This window comes from Sparus aurata, chromosome 14 (genome assembly GCF_900880675.1).
Source record: "Sparus aurata chromosome 14, fSpaAur1.1, whole genome shotgun sequence".
In the NCBI taxonomy this organism is placed as follows: Eukaryota; Metazoa; Chordata; class Actinopteri; order Spariformes; family Sparidae; genus Sparus; species Sparus aurata.
In genome coordinates, this window is record NC_044200.1 from 10,634,072 (window position 1) to 10,653,673 (window position 19,602).

The window sequence follows — 19,602 nt, forward strand, 5'->3', positions numbered from 1 at the left end:
AGATTTGAGGAGGACATTTTAATCAGAAGAGAAAGATGTTCAATGATTGATTTCTTTTATGCCTAAGCAAAATCAACATACTCTTTTCATTTTCATAACTGAATAGCCTAAATAAACAAACTGACCTAAAAGGACAACACTGTTTCATACTGTTTCACTGTTTATATATGGCGGACCCTGCCACCTTTCTAACTTCGCACTGCGTTCTCGACACCTTATTTTCCTCTGAGAACAGCTTGTTTATTCAGTTATGGAAAATATATGTATTCCTGAGTTTGTATTTCCTCATTAATGTTGAGGATATAAAAATTTGGGGTTTTAATTTCTTTTACAAAACTACATAATGCCCCTTTAAGACTCCGAACTACATTTTCACGCATGGATTCCACTCAGTCAACACAACAAATTACAGGTGATGAAGATGTAACAGTACAAGATGACTGCGCAGACTGTTGCAGTCGTTAAAGCTATTATGTGCCATTACTTTTCATTGTGTTGATGCCTCGCAGCCCCTCGTGACTGCATATTTTCTGACTCTCCCCGGTCAAAGCGGTGACAGAGGTGAGTCAGGAAAAGCAGCTGCGGTCAGTTCACACCGGATTCGACTTGGTTGAGTTAGAAGTTGACATCAGCACAGCCCTCCACCAAGCCCCCACCCACACCCCTCCCCTGCAAATTCAGAGGCTGATGTAGAAATCCCGTAAAACTGATGCTTTTTCCGATCCCGCCATGAAAAAGAAATCAAAGATTGGAAGTTTTATCTAGGAAAAAAAACAAGGTCATCTCTTTGGGAAGTCATGCATGTTGCGGGAAACATAATTGATTCGAACAAACACATGTAACATGGAATTCAGCAACATGCCTCGACATCTCGCCTCTAATTGAGCTTAATGAGTAACACAGGAAATGTGAAGCTTAACTTGCCACTTGAAATCAATCAGCGAGTCACCGCAGAGGCCTCGGGATGATTGGTGGGTCAAAATCGGGCATTCCAGCCAAATAAAAAGGACACAAAAATACCTTCAAACTCTGCTTTTTCAAATAATTTTTTTGCTTCATTTTGTTTGCACAATTTAAGACAATCTCTTATTTGGAATAAAGAAAGAAAGGACAACTGGCTCGTACAAGCAAATTCACACAAAGAAAAAAAACAGCACAATTATCGATCATTTGACTAGGAATAGTTTATTAAAGGTGAGAAAACAAAACAAAAAAGCCACAATTCATTTTTTTTTTTAATTGCTTAAAAGTATGTACATTATAAATAATTCCACTACATTACAACCATTTGTGTTTTCCTAGTCTGGAGTCCTACATATTGAGATGTTACTGTCTGAGGAGCCAGGCGGAGGGCAGAGGGGACGTCCAGTAAAACACGACTGGGGACACGTCTGTTTATTTGCATGTTTGCACTGGATACAACGGCTGGAGTAAGTGGGTGTTTTAAGTAAGTGTACCGATGACTTGTTATTGTTCGGGGGATGTTTCTAAACCTAAAACTGCTGTAGTAGGACTTAGTCTTGTCGGAATGCCAACAGCCAATTCAACAGATCTTCTCGCTCAGAGAGAGAGCATGTCAGTCGGACTTTTCTTTTCTTGTGCTCTATAATCCAGGCTGTTACACAAAAACCCTCTGGTTTGTCCTGTCCTCCCCCCCCCAAAGCTTTTTGTCCCTCAGATTCTGTACAGTCTTGCCTGGATTGTAGTTGTTGTAAGCGCTAACTTCCATGCTGAGGCTCTTGCTGCTGCTGATGCTGCTGCTGATGTGAGGCTGCTGGGTTTAGATGGGAGGCAGAAGGCGCGTGAGACCACGACGCCACGACAGACGGCGGCGGCAGGCTCTGCACGCCGATCGACGTCGCGAGCACCACCACGCTCTCCTCCGCTACCTCCTCCACGGTTATCGCCACACCTCCTCCCGGGCTCACCCCGGCAGCTTTACGGGAGCAGTCCATGCAGATGTAGTCTTCGTTCTCGGCCATTTCGCACGACACACCCACGCACACCTGGTGGAACCACTCGTCGCAGCCGCCGTCGCACTGCACCCAGTCCACCTGGAGATAGACACGAAGGCGGGCATGTGAGTGGGGATTAAGGAGGGGCAACAAGGAAACATTAGGATGGTTATTTAAAAAAAAAAAAAACGTGACAGTGGTTTGTCAAGCAGAGCACAAACTTCCAGATAAACATCACTGGAGTGTAAATTTTAACAGCACAGTAAAACTCCAAGTCTGTCATTGTTTGATCGATCTAATGTACTGAAAACAAAAGTCAAACACTGAAGGACTGTAAATGATCAGGGACATGTTCACACATATGAAGGACTGTCAGCTATTTTACTATGGAGCGAAACAAACATCATATGACATCATGTCTCTCTCCACTGCTTCTCTTCCTCTGCATCTTCCTTCTCTGATAAGTGCACTTCATTGGGAGGCTATAGTCAAACATGTTCTACACCTGGTGGACAAATACACTAAACTGCAACATTTGTTCAGTCAGCAAATACATTTATGACTGTGGTTGTATGCTGCCATCTCTAGCAGAAAGTCACACAACATTTGATACTCGAAAGACGAATCATTAGAGACGTCCATCGACGGATGTTATTATTATTCGATTTATGTTATGGGTTTGGGAAATGTTTTAAATGTATAATCATTTAAGGAAAACAGGATTACACATACACACAAAAGAGTTTAAGGAAAAAGTTCCATATCGTTTCAAAAGCGAACTCACTTTTTTCATTGTTGAATAAATTGCATATAGATTAATGAAGGAACGATCTGTCTACACTGTCTCTGATTGGCTTGTACTTGTTGCCTTTGTTGGTTGGGTACATGTATACATGATTAGTGATTATTGGTTTGAGTTAGGGTCAGAATATCAGGGTTAACCAATCAAAGGCAGAGTATGGCAAGTCATCTCTTTGCTATCCTAGGAAAAGAAATAGTGCTGGCTGAACCTCAAACGGTGATCTGTACAGAGCGATGAGGAGACTGTATTTATCTTCTATTATTCTCCATTTCTTCTCTCGGAGCAGAAACGGCTCGTCGATCATGCAAGTTCAAGTTCTACATCAGAACTTGTTCAGAGAAGGAGTTTCCATCTCCCATGAAGAACTCTTATTGAAAAGGGCCAAAACCACTTCTCTCAGATTTTATGTCATGTTGTTATAAATATTTCTTATAGTTCAAGTGATCCTGTTCAAGGGTGCAGGGGCACGGGCCTCTTCCCAGCATGCACTGGGCTAAAGCTAGGGTGCCCCCTGGACAGGTCGCCAGTCTGTGATCGAGACAGATGCAAATATTTACATTACTGTTTGATTTAGAGTTTCAAAATATCCAGACCAATCATAACCAAACATTAAACACACACCTGACCAGATCTGACCTTGTGTTCTGGATTTTATAATTAGCAAATGCATCATCCCAGCATCAGGTGTTGTGTGGCCCAGTTCAGAGCAGCACCTTCATCATTTCACCATCTTTACTCCACCCACAGGGCAGTATGCCTACCAGTTCCTCAGCTGTGATTGGCTGCCCCCATGGACACACACAGGAATCAGACTAGCCACTGGTTAACTTGGAGGACAGTCTGCGGCGCTGTCTCTGAGAAGGACCACATCCGTGTGTCCTGTTAATACGTTATGTGTAACTCTCCTTAAGGTGTTCCAGTGCTGTTATCAGCTGTTGATATTCAGTTCCATGAAGTTTCACTTCGAGAGGTGTTCAGTATTAACTCAGCCAACACACAAACCCTGTGTCATTCACCTGGACATGGGCTGGAGGTTTATAGGTCTTGCAGGTATCATCCAGAATTGACTGCCTGCTCCTCCGTGGCTGGGATGTTAGTGAGAGAGGTCAAGAATTTCCAACTCGCATGGTCTCACAAGTCGACCAACATCATGGTCAAGGCGCATAGCATCATGTCTAATCTCATTAGGTCAGCGTGCACTCCACATCAAACTCGGAACATGGGACTGCTGATCAAGAGGAAATCCCCAACTTGAAACTTCAGACATTACCATGACAGACAATATACAGAAAATGTTAAATTCTATTAGCAGCCTCTACCCACAGCGGAAGGGAGTTCCAAAGTAGTATTAAGCCTCTGAGCTCCGTGATGTGAGATGTCTCTACAGGCCCTTCCTTATACAAATCTTAATAGATTTGATCCATAGTCCAGCCCGATGAATGATTTCTCCAAAGTATTCAAACAACTCATATTTAGAATCTGTGGTTCACAACTGTCCAGTCTAACTGTATATGTGAACGATTACGACAGAAAGGTATCCAAATCCTGTCAGTGTGATATATTCACTGAGAGAATGTATATTTTGAAAATTATATTCAGAGTAGAAACAGCTAGTTGATTAACTGATAAGTCGATTAGAAGAACTTTAAGTTTTACCAGCAAACAATGCCTAAATGTTCTGGTTCCAGCTTCTCCAGTGAAAGGACGTGCTACTTTTGTCTGCTTCATATTTGGCATACAACTAACATCTACTTTAATTGCCTATTATTTTACAAAATTGAGGAACATCAGTTAGTTACTTGAACGTGTGAATATTAATTAGTGGCGGCAGTTTTTGACTCAATGGGACAGAAGTGACAACATTTTAAGCTATGACTGAAAGTTTAGATTTTTCAGTATATTAGATAAAGCTAATAATCACCACATGAATTGTGTCCATATTCCAAGTAAAGGTTTGTATGTTTTAAATATGATTTTTCAAATATTAATTTAAAGCCATGTCTCTGAGTTCATGCTCAGTCACATGGTTGCCTTTGACCTCTGTTAATTGCTAAACTGTAGCTGTGTTCATCATTCATCTATGATTCACCTCTTGAGCCTCTTTCACTGCAACACAACTTCTTGACAACACAGTCTCCATCTAAACTGCTGAATCTCAGACTGATAATTGGGGGAAAGTACATATTCAAGGACCAAATCTCAATTATACTCTATAGAGGCCAATGACATGATGAGTCCTCACCTTGTCTTTACAGGGTCTCTGGCAGTTCTTAGCTGCACACACAGCGTTCTCATCATTGGAGTCCTCAGCCCCGGACCAGTCGTACTTGGAGGGAATGTCGAGAATCTTCTTCTCCTTTCTCTTCTCCAGCCCCTCCCTGATGGCCTCTGCCTTGGCCGCTGCCTTCTCCTTCCTCTTCCTCTCCTTCTCCTCCTTGGCTAACCGTTTGGCCAGTTGCTTCATCTCTCGGTTCTTGTCCAGGTTCAGTTTGAGTTTTTTCTTCTTGGGTTTGCCCCCGAGACCCAGTTCCAGACCCACCCTTTTCAGCTCTTTTGACTTCGCTGGTCGCATGTCGCCCATTGCCGAAGCCCCGCCGGCGGACGCAGCCATCAACATGTGGTGGTGCTCCGCTCTTTCTAACTTCCGTTTTCTCTTCTTCTCGGAATCTTTGAGCTTGATCTTTAGCGGCTTCTCCATAAGAGAGTCGTCGGGCTGAAGAAAAGGCAGGAAAAAACAAAATTAGATTTTTTTTCCCCCATAACTTTACCTCTATCTATGCATCTTTCACAAAATCAGAACCAACCCAAACCCAATGTTAAGTCTCTATCTAGCTGTGCAATCATGTTGCATAATGGATGACCTCCCTACCTCCATGACCTGCAGGAATCTCTCCTCAGACGGGGGGTGCGTGGCCTGCAGGATCCTCCAGATGTGCTGGGTTTCATCCAGGGACACCTCCAGCAGGTCTCCCAGCATCATCAGCTCCTCCAGCTGGGCCTTCGCCTGCGGGGACAGTTCGAGCACTGGCGGCTCCAGGCTGCGAGGTACCAGGGGGGTCTTCCTGGGCTGCTTCCTGGGCGTGCCCACATCTGAAATGCAAATTTCAGTATGAGGCCATGAAGACATTCGTTTCAGACTCAAAGCAACGGACGTAAACTAAGTCAGTGACTTTGCCCTCACTTTGCACACAGGACTTGGAGGCTGACGAGTAGGCGTGTTCAGCGCAGAAGGAAGGCGTGGCGGCCGGCCACATGTGACTGACCACCTCCTCAGACTTCACGGGAATCTCCTCATCGCAGAATAGGTAAGGCTTCACCTCACCGGGGTCCTGCAGCACAAATAGACGCACCAAGAGGCGAGAATAAGAAATCTCGCTCGATTAAGGGGATCTTGAACAGCATCACTTCTTGCCGCCCTCGCGTACCTTCATGTCATAACCGTAAGTCTCCCTGATGTCCTCGTCTGAGTCCGTCTCCTCATCATCGTAGTCCACAGACTGGCGAGGCGATGCGGCTCTGCTGAAACCTGACTGCTGAAAAGTCTGGATGTGCCCCTGAGGAAGGACAGTGATACACAAACATATTCAACATCTCTGATGTGTCTTATATTGACTTTGTCACAAATCATTTGGATTTCTTTCACAGTCCATGTATGTAGTGCTTTTAATGTTTTTTGTGGCTTTCTTAAAAAACAGAATACCAAAACAGCTGCCATCTTCTTTTATCATTACCCTTCAAAAACTGTAATTAAGGGGTGTAAATAAAGGACGCGTCAGAAAAAATAACTTTGTCTTCTAATTTTACAAAAATCCGTTTCAATCCATATATCCAGTAGACAAAATGCCATCAGGTGCCTGTAACTCCCTGCACTCTTTTTCACATTGTGGATGTCAATCCAATCTTGTGGTCTATTCTATGTTCACAAATTAGCGCCCTCTTCTGGTTACTTCTGAAGTTGCAGGAGGCGCCACACTTGATGAGAGGTAAGACTCTGAAGTACCTGCAAGTCAGGGTTGGCAGCGGCTTTCTGCAGCTCGGCATTGATGATCTTCTCAGTTTTCTCCCTGGCAGCCTGCTCCACCATGCGCTGACTCAGCACAGACAGCTTTGCCAGGGCTGAGGACAGCTCCTCTGTGGCCAGAGATTGGCGCGCTCGGTCCTGGTATGACAGTCGGACGAGTGTTAAGGGGAGAATTCAGGAGAGACCAAAAGCAAAGCGTGGAAGTGTTCCATATTGATAAGCTATAATGCGTAAAGTGATTTTTATGCATACCTGCCAGCTCATTGCCCTCTCTGTCAAACACTGCAGGGCTTCTCCTTCAGGCAGACGCACCGGCAGCTTCTGCAGCGACACCAACAGCGACAGGATAGTCTCTAATCTCGGCCTCCTCGACCGCTGACACAGCGGACACAGGAACTTGGAGTCTTTGCTATTGCTCTGCCAACCAACGACCAGCTTCTTCTGAGATCCCGTCTTGGGCAGAGGCACGCACGCCCCGTGGAACCAGTCCTTACAAAGCTCGCACTGCAGCATGAAGCCGCTGGCCGTCTTTCGACACAAGCAGAACTTGACCTCCTCGATACGGTCTGCCATCGCCATCTTGGCTAAATTGGCGGCACGGAGCGAGTGGATGGACTCCACTTCTTTATGCTCTTTGGCTTTGAAGGCTGCTACAACAGTTGAAGGGTCTCGCACCTCTTCCAGGCTTTCCTCCAGGTCGCTCAGGGCATCTGGGTCGAAGCCTCCTCTCTCCTTCTCCATGAGCTCTCTGACACGTTTCCTCTTGCTCTTGCTGTTGCCATAGATCCCGATATCCACGCGAGGGCTGAGGACCTTCAAGGAGAGACACGCAGGGTATCGACAAAATAACCTTCATCAATATCCTACTAGTGCAAGACATAGTACCACCGTTGAAGTTACAAAGTAAATGTGATCTGGAGACTCACAACGCTTATTTGCATTCAAGTGTACAAATACAGCACAATTTACACAGTCTTGACTTCAATTTTAAGATGTATAGATCCGAGAAGCAGAGGGAATCAGATCAACTTTTGAACGACGGCCCACCTGGAGGAGTGTGTACGTGGAGTTCTTCTTGAGGAAGGTGCGTCCCGTCCTTTCCCTCCAGGCTCGGGCTGCGGCCACCTGAGACTCCACCTGGGCCAGCGGATCGAGCCGAACGGGTATGGAGCGACCCCTGGCCAGCAGGCTCTCCAGCTGCTCCAGGTAAGCATAGCTGCCGCCGCTCTGTGTGAGGTGCATTCACAGACGGAGAAAGGTTAGAGACGGTTAGTTTACAGACGGATGTCCTTTTCCACAGGACTGGGATAAGTCACACAGTATCTCAAGGTCACATGGCTTGAGACAAATACCTGAATGGCTTCCACCTTAGCGGTCCACTCCTTCGCCTTCTGAAGGGCCTCTCGTAGGGCTAAAATGTTAGGCAGGTATGCTGGGATGTTCCTCGCTTCCAGGACAATGCTCTCCAAGGTAACCATGCTGTGTCGAGGTCTGGGGTTAAATGAGGACAGGCGGGCATTAGATGCTCAAGTATGGCTCAGCTAATAAGATTTTTTTTTGTTGTTGAGCAAAATTAAAGCACATATCTTAAATAATTTCAAGGAGCCTAAACAAACATTTAAAAATAATAACAATAATAATAATTTTTAGTATTTTTGTTGGCCTTTATGGCTTTATTGATAGCACAGCTGAAGATATGACAGGAAACAGGGTGAGAGAGACGGGGAGTGACATGCAGCAGATGGTCCCCAGGCCGGGAGTCGAACCCGGGTCCGCTGTAGCGAGGACAAAGCCTCTGTACAGGGGACGCCTGCGCAACCTACTGAGCAAAAGGGCGCCCCATCTCCAGACTTTCCAACTCTTTATCATCACATCTAAATTACTACTACAAACACTATCAAGAAAATCCACTTTATAGGGTTCTTTTATACCCACAGGAATTATGTACATGGTCACTTTTTGTTTGAGTATGGGTGATCGTGTAGACAAAACACCAGATGTTGAAAAATCGAGACTTTGAAGACTTGTATAAAACCTGTCATTCATTAAGTTACGATCACAACTGTGGAAAACTGCGAATGTGTTCTTACCTGGCTTGCAGGCAGGCGCGGGCCTTATCCTCCCATCTCTCTGAGACCGTGAGGATCTCCTGCAGTTCGGCCATGGCTTTCTCTACAGCGTGATGGGGAGCCAGGCCCACCCCAGAGTCTATCAGCCTCTTCATGAGCTCCAGGGTGACACGGTGAGGCTCAGCCAGGGTAACACGCACCTGAGACATGATGAGGACAGCACATGTCACGCGAGGCTAGAATTACAACAACTCAGACAAAACAGGTTGAGGGTGAATAAGGGTGAGCCCACCTCGTCGAGCCAGCGGGCCTGCTGGAGCTCCTGTTTCAATCGAGGGAGCTCTGGCAGCTCTACGTCCAGGCCGCTACCCAGATCCAACAATGCCTGCAGCTTAGAGGAATCGGGCATCTGGTCCGACAGCGCCACCTGGGCTCGCTCGTGGAAGTCCTCCACGTTCTCTAGTAACTCCTGGGAGTAAAAAGTCAAGCACAAGTTTTGCGGTGATGAAAAGCAGGTGATTTATAGAGGGAAGGTAACAAAAAGGAAAGAGACACTAAGTTTGGACTACATAAGCATAAAGGAATTAAGGGGACTCACTTTGACTTGTCGGGCCTGGCTGATGATACAGGGCAGCCTGTAGAGCTGGTCCACAAAGGCCTTGAGCTCATCCACCGTCAGTTTAGTGCGGTTACGACTGCTCTCAGAGCGCAGACGACTGCTGCATACACATGAAAAGAGAGAGACGGGTCAGTGCACACTGTGTACATGCTGGGCAATCAGTACATCACTTGTCTGTTGGATTACATTAAGGCGTATTCATGTCCGCTGACCTGTGCCTCTGTTTGCGGCTAAGCAGCAGCTGAGCTACAGACGAGCACGTCTCCGCCTCTTTGACCATCTCCCTCAGGCGGCGGAACAACGCTTTCTCTGGATACTTCCTGTCCTCTGCATCCTCCAGCAAAACTTTAAGCTCGATAAGATCTATGAGACGAACAAAACAGTTGAGCAATGGTACAAACAGACATCGCTACCAAAAGGCAACCATTTGTTGGGCAATTTTTTCACAATTGCAGAAGAACTAAAGTCTAAAACCTTTCTTGCTTTTCTGATCGGCAGCCAAGGCCTCCGTGACCCTCTTCGACCAGGTGTCATAAGACTGAGCCCGTGTTTTGACCCCGTAAAGCATGGACGGAAACTCCTCCAGATCATAACGATACCTGAAAAATATTGCGCAGATATCGACTTGAGAATGTGGTGTGTGTGGTCAAGTAAATCTATCAATCCAAGCCTGAAAGAATCAAATTTAGGCCGTGACAAATTCTCTTTATTGACAGATCTCTCACCGAAGACACTTATTGCCGTGTGGGCAGTCGCAGAGATCTGCTGCATGGTGGAGACAGACCAGTCGATCGGGGCTGCAGGAGCAGGTCAGCGCAGACAGGAAACAGGTCGTCTTACACTTGTGACACTGTCGCTCATCGTCAGGTAAAAGTTCAAACACCTCCTGCTCTGAGGACAGCACCCCCTGTAGAGAAAGAGGAAATAGAAGTGATGCAAAATACAAAAATAAGCACAAGTTGAGGCAATTACATTTTTAAAAAAAGGTAAGGTTCCTTTTACATGCAAAAACAAACCAAACCAAAAATGAGTAACTCACTTTTTCTTGGACAGCCTGTCTGAGTTTCGTCTCCTCCTCCATCATATCGCCCATTTCCTTGAAGACGGCAGCAGCCAACTCCACGTCAAGGCTCTCTGGATCAGCAGCCATCTTGCACAGCAGCTCCTCGTGAGAGAAGACACAGTAGCGGTGGAGGCGTCGGTAATGGGCCACGCACTGGCGACCCATGGGTAGCTAGGGGAGGGCATTCGAGAAAGATGAACAAACACATTCAAGGAAAAAAAGATTTTCTTTATTATCGGCAGAAGGATTTGCTTCCCCTCACCCAGTCAGCGGTGCAGAAGTTAACAGCCTCTGCAAAGTTGTAGCCCTGGTTGAAGCCGCTGTGGTAGGCCCTGGGGAAGGTGACCACAAACTCCCCCGCACACTGATTGGTCCTGTACACCTGAGGGGAAAATACGCACAGAAATATAACTAATAATCAGCATGGACAAAAATCTTATCAGATATACAAAGATGAATGCTCAGATTACACACAGGGACGCCGTGCTCCATGAGGACATTAGGATTCATGATGGTGACCAGTTGATGCAGGAGGTCAGGCTGGGAGTCAAACAGCTCTGGAGCCAACTTTTTCATAACGGCCTCCAGCTGCTCTGCTGCAGAGGCCGGCACTCCATACCAGGTCTTAGGTTCCCCCCTGGAGAACAGACGGATAAATTAACATTAAATACACCAGAGCGACACACAACTGGGACAGCAAAAAACTTTACTATTTTAATCGTCAGACTGTGATAAATTCTTGAACATCCTTTGTTGAGTCTCACCAATGCAGGAAGTTGATGGAGTAACTCCAGTGATCCTCGATGTGCCAACAGAAAGAGGAGAAGCACATGCCCACGTAGAGCCAGGGCACCTTCATACCCGAGATGTCCACATTTATGTGGGTGAGCACCGACTGCTCCAGCACTGGCATGTTGTTCAGGTTCCAGCCTGAGTTGGCATACTCCTAACGGGAGAGGGAACAAAGTATTTTTTTATTCTTTCACTTCAAGGCAAATGTCATGCTTTTACTTTAAGGGAAACTTTGACAATTTTCAACGAGATTTGTAAAATTACAATGTGGGTAGTAAATGCAAATCAACTATGTTAAACATCCCTCCGTGTTGCCTGTACTCAGAGCTCCAAGCTCATTTCCATCAAAAATCAGATTACACTTCCTCACTCAGATACAGATACAGAGGTCAAACTCAGACCAAACTGTAAATTAAGCCATGCAGATTAAATATGAACTAAGTTTCTATTACTGCATCGTCGACTTCTCTCCCATTTCTTTTTACAAAAAACATATTTTGATACACCGTTTAGCCGAAATAAGAGATTGTTTGATACCAGACGGGTGCCATACTTTTTCAGTTTGAACACAAGCCAGACACCCAAGAAAAAAAACCTTTGACGGATCTGTAAGATGGAAGTCTGATGATTAAAATGACCCAGGTAATGTCTCTTGAACACAAGGGACTCCTTATTAAATGTACTTCACTGGTTATAACCCTCTCACAGAACATGTCGGAAAATAATGAACTGAGGTGATCAAAGTGATATGCGCAGACTACATGTCCTCTTAAGAGTTGAAAAGTACAATAAGTCATATTCTAAAACAAGATGTGAAAAACGTAAGACCTCTTCAATAGAGGTTAGAGATGCACCGATCAGGATTTTTGGGGCCGATCACCGATCACCAAAAGCAGTATCTGCCGATCCTGATATTGCCGATCACCGATCACAGCGTCAAATCCATAAATTCTTCTATATTGTTGTCTTGTGTAACTTTCATATATTTAATTAATGATTCTTCTTACACAACATTGACATTGTATTATTAAGTATAAAAATTAGGAGATGAGAAAGTATCATGAATTGACCACCGTTTTATTGCAGGCTGAGGCAATGTGCAATATTTCACACTCTAGAGACTCTTAGAGACAACTTGGACTCAGCTTACATAGAGTAACTGTAGATTACTAGTGGGAATGCATGCAGTCAGGGTGGGAATTTTGTCATTTTAGGGGCAAGTCCATTTGGCCTGCACTTTTGTTTTCAGGGACACCAAGGCCACATGACAGGGCACAAAGGCCACTGAGTAAAATTTGTTGATTTACCTTTCAGAGTGATACCATAACATCCTAATTTATAAGACATTTTCTAATACCAAAATCAAGTTAAAGTTACATTAGAAAGTAGTTTTTGTTAAGTAGGGTTAGGGTAAGGTGATTTTTGTGACACCACACTGAATATTAGTGTTATTGAATATTTCTCCCAATAGAAATTCCCCAAAATTATGGCAAAGCACATTTGTTCCAAACAAAAAATTGTAGAATAACCAGCAGGAGACCACTGATGTGTGGAGTGATTTTGGTGACACTACACTCTGAATAATAGTGAAGTTATTGAATTTCTTTGTAGTTTCTCTTTTCAGTGTTGCACTTTGTAGACGGTCCCTGCGCCCTCGTCTCCCAGACGGCTGACCATACAGACCAGAGTTAATGTCCAGACACTCGTTTAGATGAAAATACGGTTGTAGCTCGTTGTCTTCCTCACTACGGTAGGAAAGACCCGTCGTTTGTGTTTTAACAAGGTTTCACTTATGAGTTATTGATCCGGGAAGTTCGAATCTGTGAATATATTTCCAACTTTACCAAACTAAATCCTACCACATAAGTCAGTTACGTATCATGTCAAAACCGGCTGCGCTCGCTCGCTGTGCTGTAAGTTTCGTATTTCTGTTTTGAGACGCTGCTGCTGTTTGAGAGGCTTTCACGTGAGATCATCGTGATGATGAGACTCCACCTGAGCGAACCGCGGACTCACTGAAGTTACTGTGAGTGACTACTGTGCACTCAGGTGGCTGTAATTCAAGGCAAGCCCGCTACGCTGACCGGGGCCGGGCCAGGGGCACAGAGGCCACTGTGGCCGTACGATGAGGTTTTTTTCACGCTGCGTCAAGGCCACCCTGCATGCAGTCAATGCACTGTCTCTATATTGAAACGTCATCTGATCGGCCTGATTTGATCTATTTTGAGAACTCCGATCAAAAACGATAGGGGCATTATCGGCCGATTGTGATCAGTTGCCGATCGATCGGTGCATCTCTAATAGAGGTTAGTCCAGTTAAAACTTAAAGAGATCAACGAACTCACCTCCTCATCTCCCAGCAGCCTCCTTTTACCGTCCCTGACAGGAAATCCGCTGCCCACCTCCTTGGAGCTGATGTCAGCTCCGTACTCCACGATGACGTCCTCCTCAATGCTGCTTACCAGGCGCCAGAACTCTTTTTCCACCAACTCTGTGGGGACCATCTGGGGGCACAAGGGGGAAATAATGAACTCCCTATGCATTATCTCAACACTGAAAAGCCTGTTAGCAACACATTTAACCTACAATTGTAAAAGCAGAGAGTGTGACAGGCAGATGATGAAAAGTCGTCCATGTAACGGTATACATAATACTCTGGGGGAATTTTACGTACATGAACAGGCATGTTGAAGTAGTCGGACTTGAACTGGTCAGACATTTCTCCAAAACTCTGGAGACTGTACTCTCTCACTGCCTGCTCGAAGCCAAATGCCTCTCTGGGCTTACTGCACTCCTGTGAGGGTAGATGGACACATTCAGTATAATTTACATCAAGTGAAGAAGATTAAATATCTCAAGGAAAGATTAATTAATTAGTTACGATTCTACAGTGTTGAAGCCATACCTCAGCGACACACTTCGGGCAGCGCCAGTCTCCTTTGGGCACGTCCTGTAGAGGCGGGATCAGACAGAAGGTGTGGTAGCTGTCGTCACAGCCGTCACACAGCAGGAGCCGGTCCTCCTCGTCGCCCCGTCCGCAGACCAGGCAGAGGTAGAGGTCGATCTGGGGGATCAGAAACACGGAACACAAAGAGAAGGTCACGCATGCTGTTTCTCCAAGATATACAAAGCACCACACCTCAGGAAAATGCCGATCATAATAAGCTGACACTCACAAAGTTGACCTCAAGGGTTTCCTTGCGGGGTCTCATTTTGATGGCAAAGGCCTGGGCTTTGAGGTGACGCTGCTTCTTGTTGAACCCATCATCTGAGCGAAAGAGAAAAAAAAGTGCCGGTGTAAGGACAGAAACACTCACCCCGTTACCACGTGTGAAAATACGGGTCGACCAAAAATGATCCTCACCCGCTGATACGATCTCCAAGCCGACCATCTTGGGACTCGTACCAAAGATCTTCAGACCTTTTGGCTCCTTGTTTTCCCTCTAGAGAAGAAGAACAACAACAACATCAGCAACAACAGCAGACTGTCAAACAGTGATCCTGCTGAAAGGCCAAATGTTACACAGCCTCTGGGGAGAATGTCTGCCACAGCTGGGGATCTGGAAAGGGAGAGGGATCCTTAAAGGGACAGTTCATGCCAAAATTTAAAAAATTATCTTTCCTCTTGCTATATATCCTTCTAGGTCGTTTTTGCTTTAAGGTATCAACCAGCTTGTTCTGCATGAAGTGCAAAAACAAAAAAACAAAAACATATATATATATATATATATATATATATATATATATATATATATATATATATATATATATATATATATATATATATATATATATATATATATATATATATATATATATATATATATATATATATATATATATTTGACATGGTTACTCAAGATAATCCACAGACCTTGTTGTAAAATGATTTATGTGGAATTACTTTATTTATATTTTTTGAGCACCACAAGCCAAGTTTCATCTAGTGCCGTAATATTTGATTGAAGGCAGACATCTCTACAGTCAATATTGTCAAAACTCAGCAATCTAGATGGATGAAGAGCACTAAAGATTAATATGCATGTATGTATGTTTATGTTTGTTATGTATTTTAGGGTGAACTGTCCCTTTAAAGCAAAGGATGTGAGAGGAATAAAGGGCGGGGAATGAGTGCTATGATGAAATAACATTGTTTGCAAACGGCTTAAATTGAAAACCGAGCACACAAGGATTTATCAAAATTCCATTCAACAAAATCAGTTATGTAAAACAGCTTATTACACTTTCAAGATCAGATGATCAAATGTATAAACCTTCTGTACTGTATCCTACTTCACCTTATCTACTCAGCTACTACAATTGTAGCAAAACACTTCCCCTAGTTTCCCCCCCCCCCCCGTTTACCTCGGATTTTAGGCGCCTGGAGCGTCTCTCAGGCAGAAGCCGGTGTTTGGTTTGCATTCCGTCACTCTCCCCATCTTTCTCCTTGTCCTCCTCCTCATCCTGCTCATCTTCCTCCATCGCCTCCTCACCCATTCCCTCATCTACCTCTTCCCCGTCGTCCCCTTCGTCGTATAGCCGCTGGATGCCCTGAAAGTAGTGGAATGGAATGAAATTAGAGATTTTTGGAAACCTTTGAAAATGATTCCAGGCTTTGAAAAATCATGGCTATTATATATACTGTGACACTTTGTCCAAATCATATGGTAACATGTTTGGTTTGGTGAAGTTTGGTTGAAACTATGCTGGTAACAGCCAAAAGAGATAAAGCTCAATGGGGGATAAACAGTTATGATTTTGTATATTGAATGTAAAATGGTATAAATGAATGCCCAGAGCAAAGGAATGCAGAAGATTTAGGTTAACAATGAAATTGTGATTACACTTGCTTCCATAAAGGGCTTGTTATTTTTGTCAGTATACCTCCATAATGCTACTGTGCAGCTGTATGACGCGTGCTCAAACTGTGTTAGCCGGTCTATGTTAACTCAGCACCACTCACAGTCAGCGTGGCCCCAGACTGGAAGAGTTCATACGGATAAAGGATCCTCTCATAGTGTGAGCGCAGCAGCGAGCCGGTGCCTTTCCCGGGTGGGAAGCCCATTCGGCTGGCCACCTTGGACCATCTCTTCTCTTTGCACACTGTCTCGAAGCCGCCCTCTGATGACACAATCTGAAACACACAAGCATCCTTTTTTTAAACTAGCGAGATGGACAAAACCACTGATTAAAAATAAATGTTATTGTAATTTGTTCAAACAAAACAAAAAACAAAACAAACAGTTAATAAAAGACAATCCAAAACTGATCTGATTGAGTTTTACCTTGCTGAGCTGGTAGAGGTCCAAAACCTTTCTCTCCACGTGAGGGAAGCGGATCTTGGATCCCTGCAGCTCCCAGAACTTTGCGATTTGATCCAGAAAGTTGAGCTTAACCCGTGTGAGGGCCTGGAAATAGAGGGGGAGAGAGAGAGGGAGAGAGAGAGGACAGACTGTGAATGCAGGGGACCAATGCTCTGCTTTTATGCACACTGGACACCTCAGGCAAAAATGATGTTTGAATGGCCGCACTCTGACACACCACCATACTTCTCTGGTTATGTGAAAACCTTTAATCCAATACTGGAGCTGTTCGGCTGCTCTCACTTTACATTGAACATAAGAAGGGCACAGAGGGCTCGAAAACACACACACACACACACACACACACACACACACATCTCAGCAAGTCTAAGAAAGGTGAGAGCTCAGTCTGTGTACCCATCTTGAAAGGGCTTACAGTTTGTGTGTCAATCAAAAAACTAAAACAGAAACTTTCTAAAATACATGTTTTCCTTCTGAATGTTCTTCATGTTCTTTATTAAAGCAAATCCTGGGACACCTGGTGTCTTTGTCAAACTCACCTCAAGTTCATTAAGTCTTTGTACTCGAGGCGTGAAGCGGAAATTGCGTACGTCACAGGCGAAGGGAGGCTGCCAATCCTGACAGACAAGAAATTGGACACAGTGACTTTTCCGAGAGCAACATCAACACTGAGGATGGCAACAATATAGCAACTTGGCAGAAAATCATCATTTCTTGGGGGGGGGGGGGGGCTCATGAGCTGAGCTTATTAACAGAGATTATGGGTAATAAATAATAACAACAAAATACCACTGCTCATACTGCTTGAAAAGTTCAGTTCAGGCTATTTTTGTACAGGGCTACCTTGGCATAAATAATAAACAATAAAAAAAATATTTTCAACATGTTATTCAGACTATTTTGAAGGGATAGCAGCGCTTTGTTTGGTCACACAGACACAGCCCAACAGTTGGCCTAAAAGTTAAAAAACAAATAAAAATGTTGACTTGCATGTGTATTTAACATGACATAAACATGGTGTTACGGTGTGACAGGAGCGACAGGCCTGCATGTGGCCCGATGTCGCATCTTCGCAGCTAACGTGGTACAGTCACTGTAGTGTAACTTAGCTAGCCACGAAGAAAATAAAAACAAAGCAAGTGTAATCGGAACTGTTGAATTTATTTCTCCTTTCCTGAACTTTTCCGGACAACAGGCGAAACACAATATCACCCAAGTGCAAAAGATGTACAGTTGAGTGCAAAGAAATTAATCTTATTTGACCTCTATTAGAGTGATGGTAACTAACGTAGTAATGTCGTTGCCTAACGCAAAATACACGCAGGCCCCGATAATCCAGCAATACCTACGTAGGAGCATAACAGGTAAATTCTCGCACACTGTAATCCTATGTTTGAAATGATATGTGAGTTTACCTCGGGGGGCCGGATCTTGCAGATGCCCGTTTTCTCTGCGATGGGTCGGATCTTGTTGATAAATCCTAAAGGATCCGAGAAATCCTCCCAACTCGGCTCAAAAACCGGGCATTCAGGAGGGGGGACGAACTCGGCAAACGCAGACATGTCGGTGTGGCGCCAGTGAAACAGTCTTCAAAAATAATAACTGATAAAAATTGCACCGAGTTGAGCTCAACAGTCCATGATTATTTCCAATAATTCTCGTCTTGGGGAACTTCCTCCGTGTCCATCATGATCCTTCGAATAACAAATCACTTCAATGGCAGGCCATCCCAGTCGCCATGGCGAATCATGATCTGGTTTGAAAGTGAATGCATTAATACAACAACAAAGCTGATCAATGTTTTGCCATCATCCGCGAAACAGCGGGCCAAGCCAGGCCGGGGTGTCTTCGCCACCACTCCCCTACCTGGGACGGAGGGCAGGGTCAGTCCGAAACGCCATCATTCCTTCTCACAGACGACAACTTCAAAATAACCAACCCTGCAGTGAGGACTCGGGCCAGGGATGATCACACAATTTGAAAATAAGTTTGTAAACACAAAACAAAAATACTCCGGCTGTACAGTGTTGGCTGCGATATTATGTTACGCAAGCTAACATCGCTATTGCTACGTCTCTGTACCTGGATAGTGCATGATTTCTTCGCGATGATGCATTTCCAACAAAGTTATCCACGGTTGGCTAAGTCCTGTGGCAAGCTGGTAGTGTTCATTAGCTAACGTGATCACGCTCGCTCGTCGGGCTTCCCTAGATAATTCCTTAGGCTTTACTTCCACTTCGAGTCCCTGGTAGCCAAGCTGGACCACAACACGGAGGAGGCTAGCAGCAGCAAGCGTACATTGTTGATTGGCGTCCTCACTCCGTGCAACAACCCCCCATTCATTGAAGCATTTGAGGCAGTGGAAAACTAGCACACGGCTAACTTGGTTGGCTAATATCAGCTTAGCTAGCTACGGCTGCCCGTTGCGCAGCTAACATTCACATTAGCTGAGAAAGTCGGACGAACAGCACAGTCCGCCATGGCTTGAATATGCCAGTCTGAATTACATAGAAAAGGGGCAATACTCGTTTTGCTTTGTTTCACCGCGTGTCACTTTCCGTATAATTTAACGTCGTCTGTAGGTACTGTATCCGCATTAGCTAGCGGGCTAGCTACAACTAGCAAGGTTGGGAGAGCTGTTATGATGCCTTCATGAACGCTCGGAAACTTAAAAAACTTCCGAGGTCGCAGATTTTATGAAAGGTGGCATTTGCCTTTTAACAGCAATTGTCGACAACTTGCATCAGAAAACAACGATATACTGCTGCTATTGTGCGTTGTTTCCGTGCGATAAGGAGAGACAATGACATTTAGGTGGTAATTAAGGACACAGTTAGCAAGCCAATGCTAATGTGGGGTTGCATGATTTTTCATTGCCCTTGCTAATAGTCTATGTCTACTATCAAAACACCACATCTAAGAAACCGCGGAATTTCAAAAGACTCTGGCAATCTTTA

General features: G+C 44.7%; 1 protein-coding gene across 4 annotated transcripts; it reads right to left on the bottom strand.

Annotated features, from left to right (window-relative positions):
• Positions 1-1,164: 1,164 nt before the first annotated feature.
• Positions 1,165-19,315, bottom strand: kdm5a (lysine demethylase 5A). Of its 4 annotated transcripts, none has more exons than XM_030439903.1 (30): positions 18,728-19,315; positions 18,061-18,398; positions 17,185-17,262; positions 16,607-16,729; positions 16,285-16,455; positions 15,687-15,872; positions 14,686-14,764; positions 14,498-14,589; positions 14,227-14,394; positions 13,996-14,115; positions 13,667-13,825; positions 11,294-11,475; positions 11,004-11,166; positions 10,792-10,911; positions 10,506-10,700; positions 10,192-10,373; positions 9,941-10,065; positions 9,679-9,829; positions 9,446-9,566; positions 9,140-9,316; positions 8,869-9,047; positions 8,131-8,269; positions 7,826-8,005; positions 7,031-7,591; positions 6,758-6,916; positions 6,183-6,311; positions 5,939-6,086; positions 5,627-5,847; positions 5,000-5,470; positions 1,165-2,054 (listed from the first exon to the last, which is right to left on the bottom strand). In XM_030439903.1, the coding sequence occupies exons 2-30, from the start codon at positions 18,205-18,207 to the stop codon at positions 1,719-1,721; spliced, it is 5,262 nt and encodes a 1,753-aa protein (XP_030295763.1). In that variant the 5' UTR covers positions 18,208-18,398; positions 18,728-19,315; the 3' UTR covers positions 1,165-1,718. The 4 variants fall into 4 exon arrangements, with proteins under 4 accessions (XP_030295763.1, XP_030295762.1, XP_030295764.1 ...); XM_030439902.1 differs by having other exon boundaries at positions 18,512-19,315; XM_030439904.1 differs by having other exon boundaries at positions 14,227-14,385; positions 18,061-19,315.
• Positions 19,316-19,602: the final 287 nt, after the last annotated feature.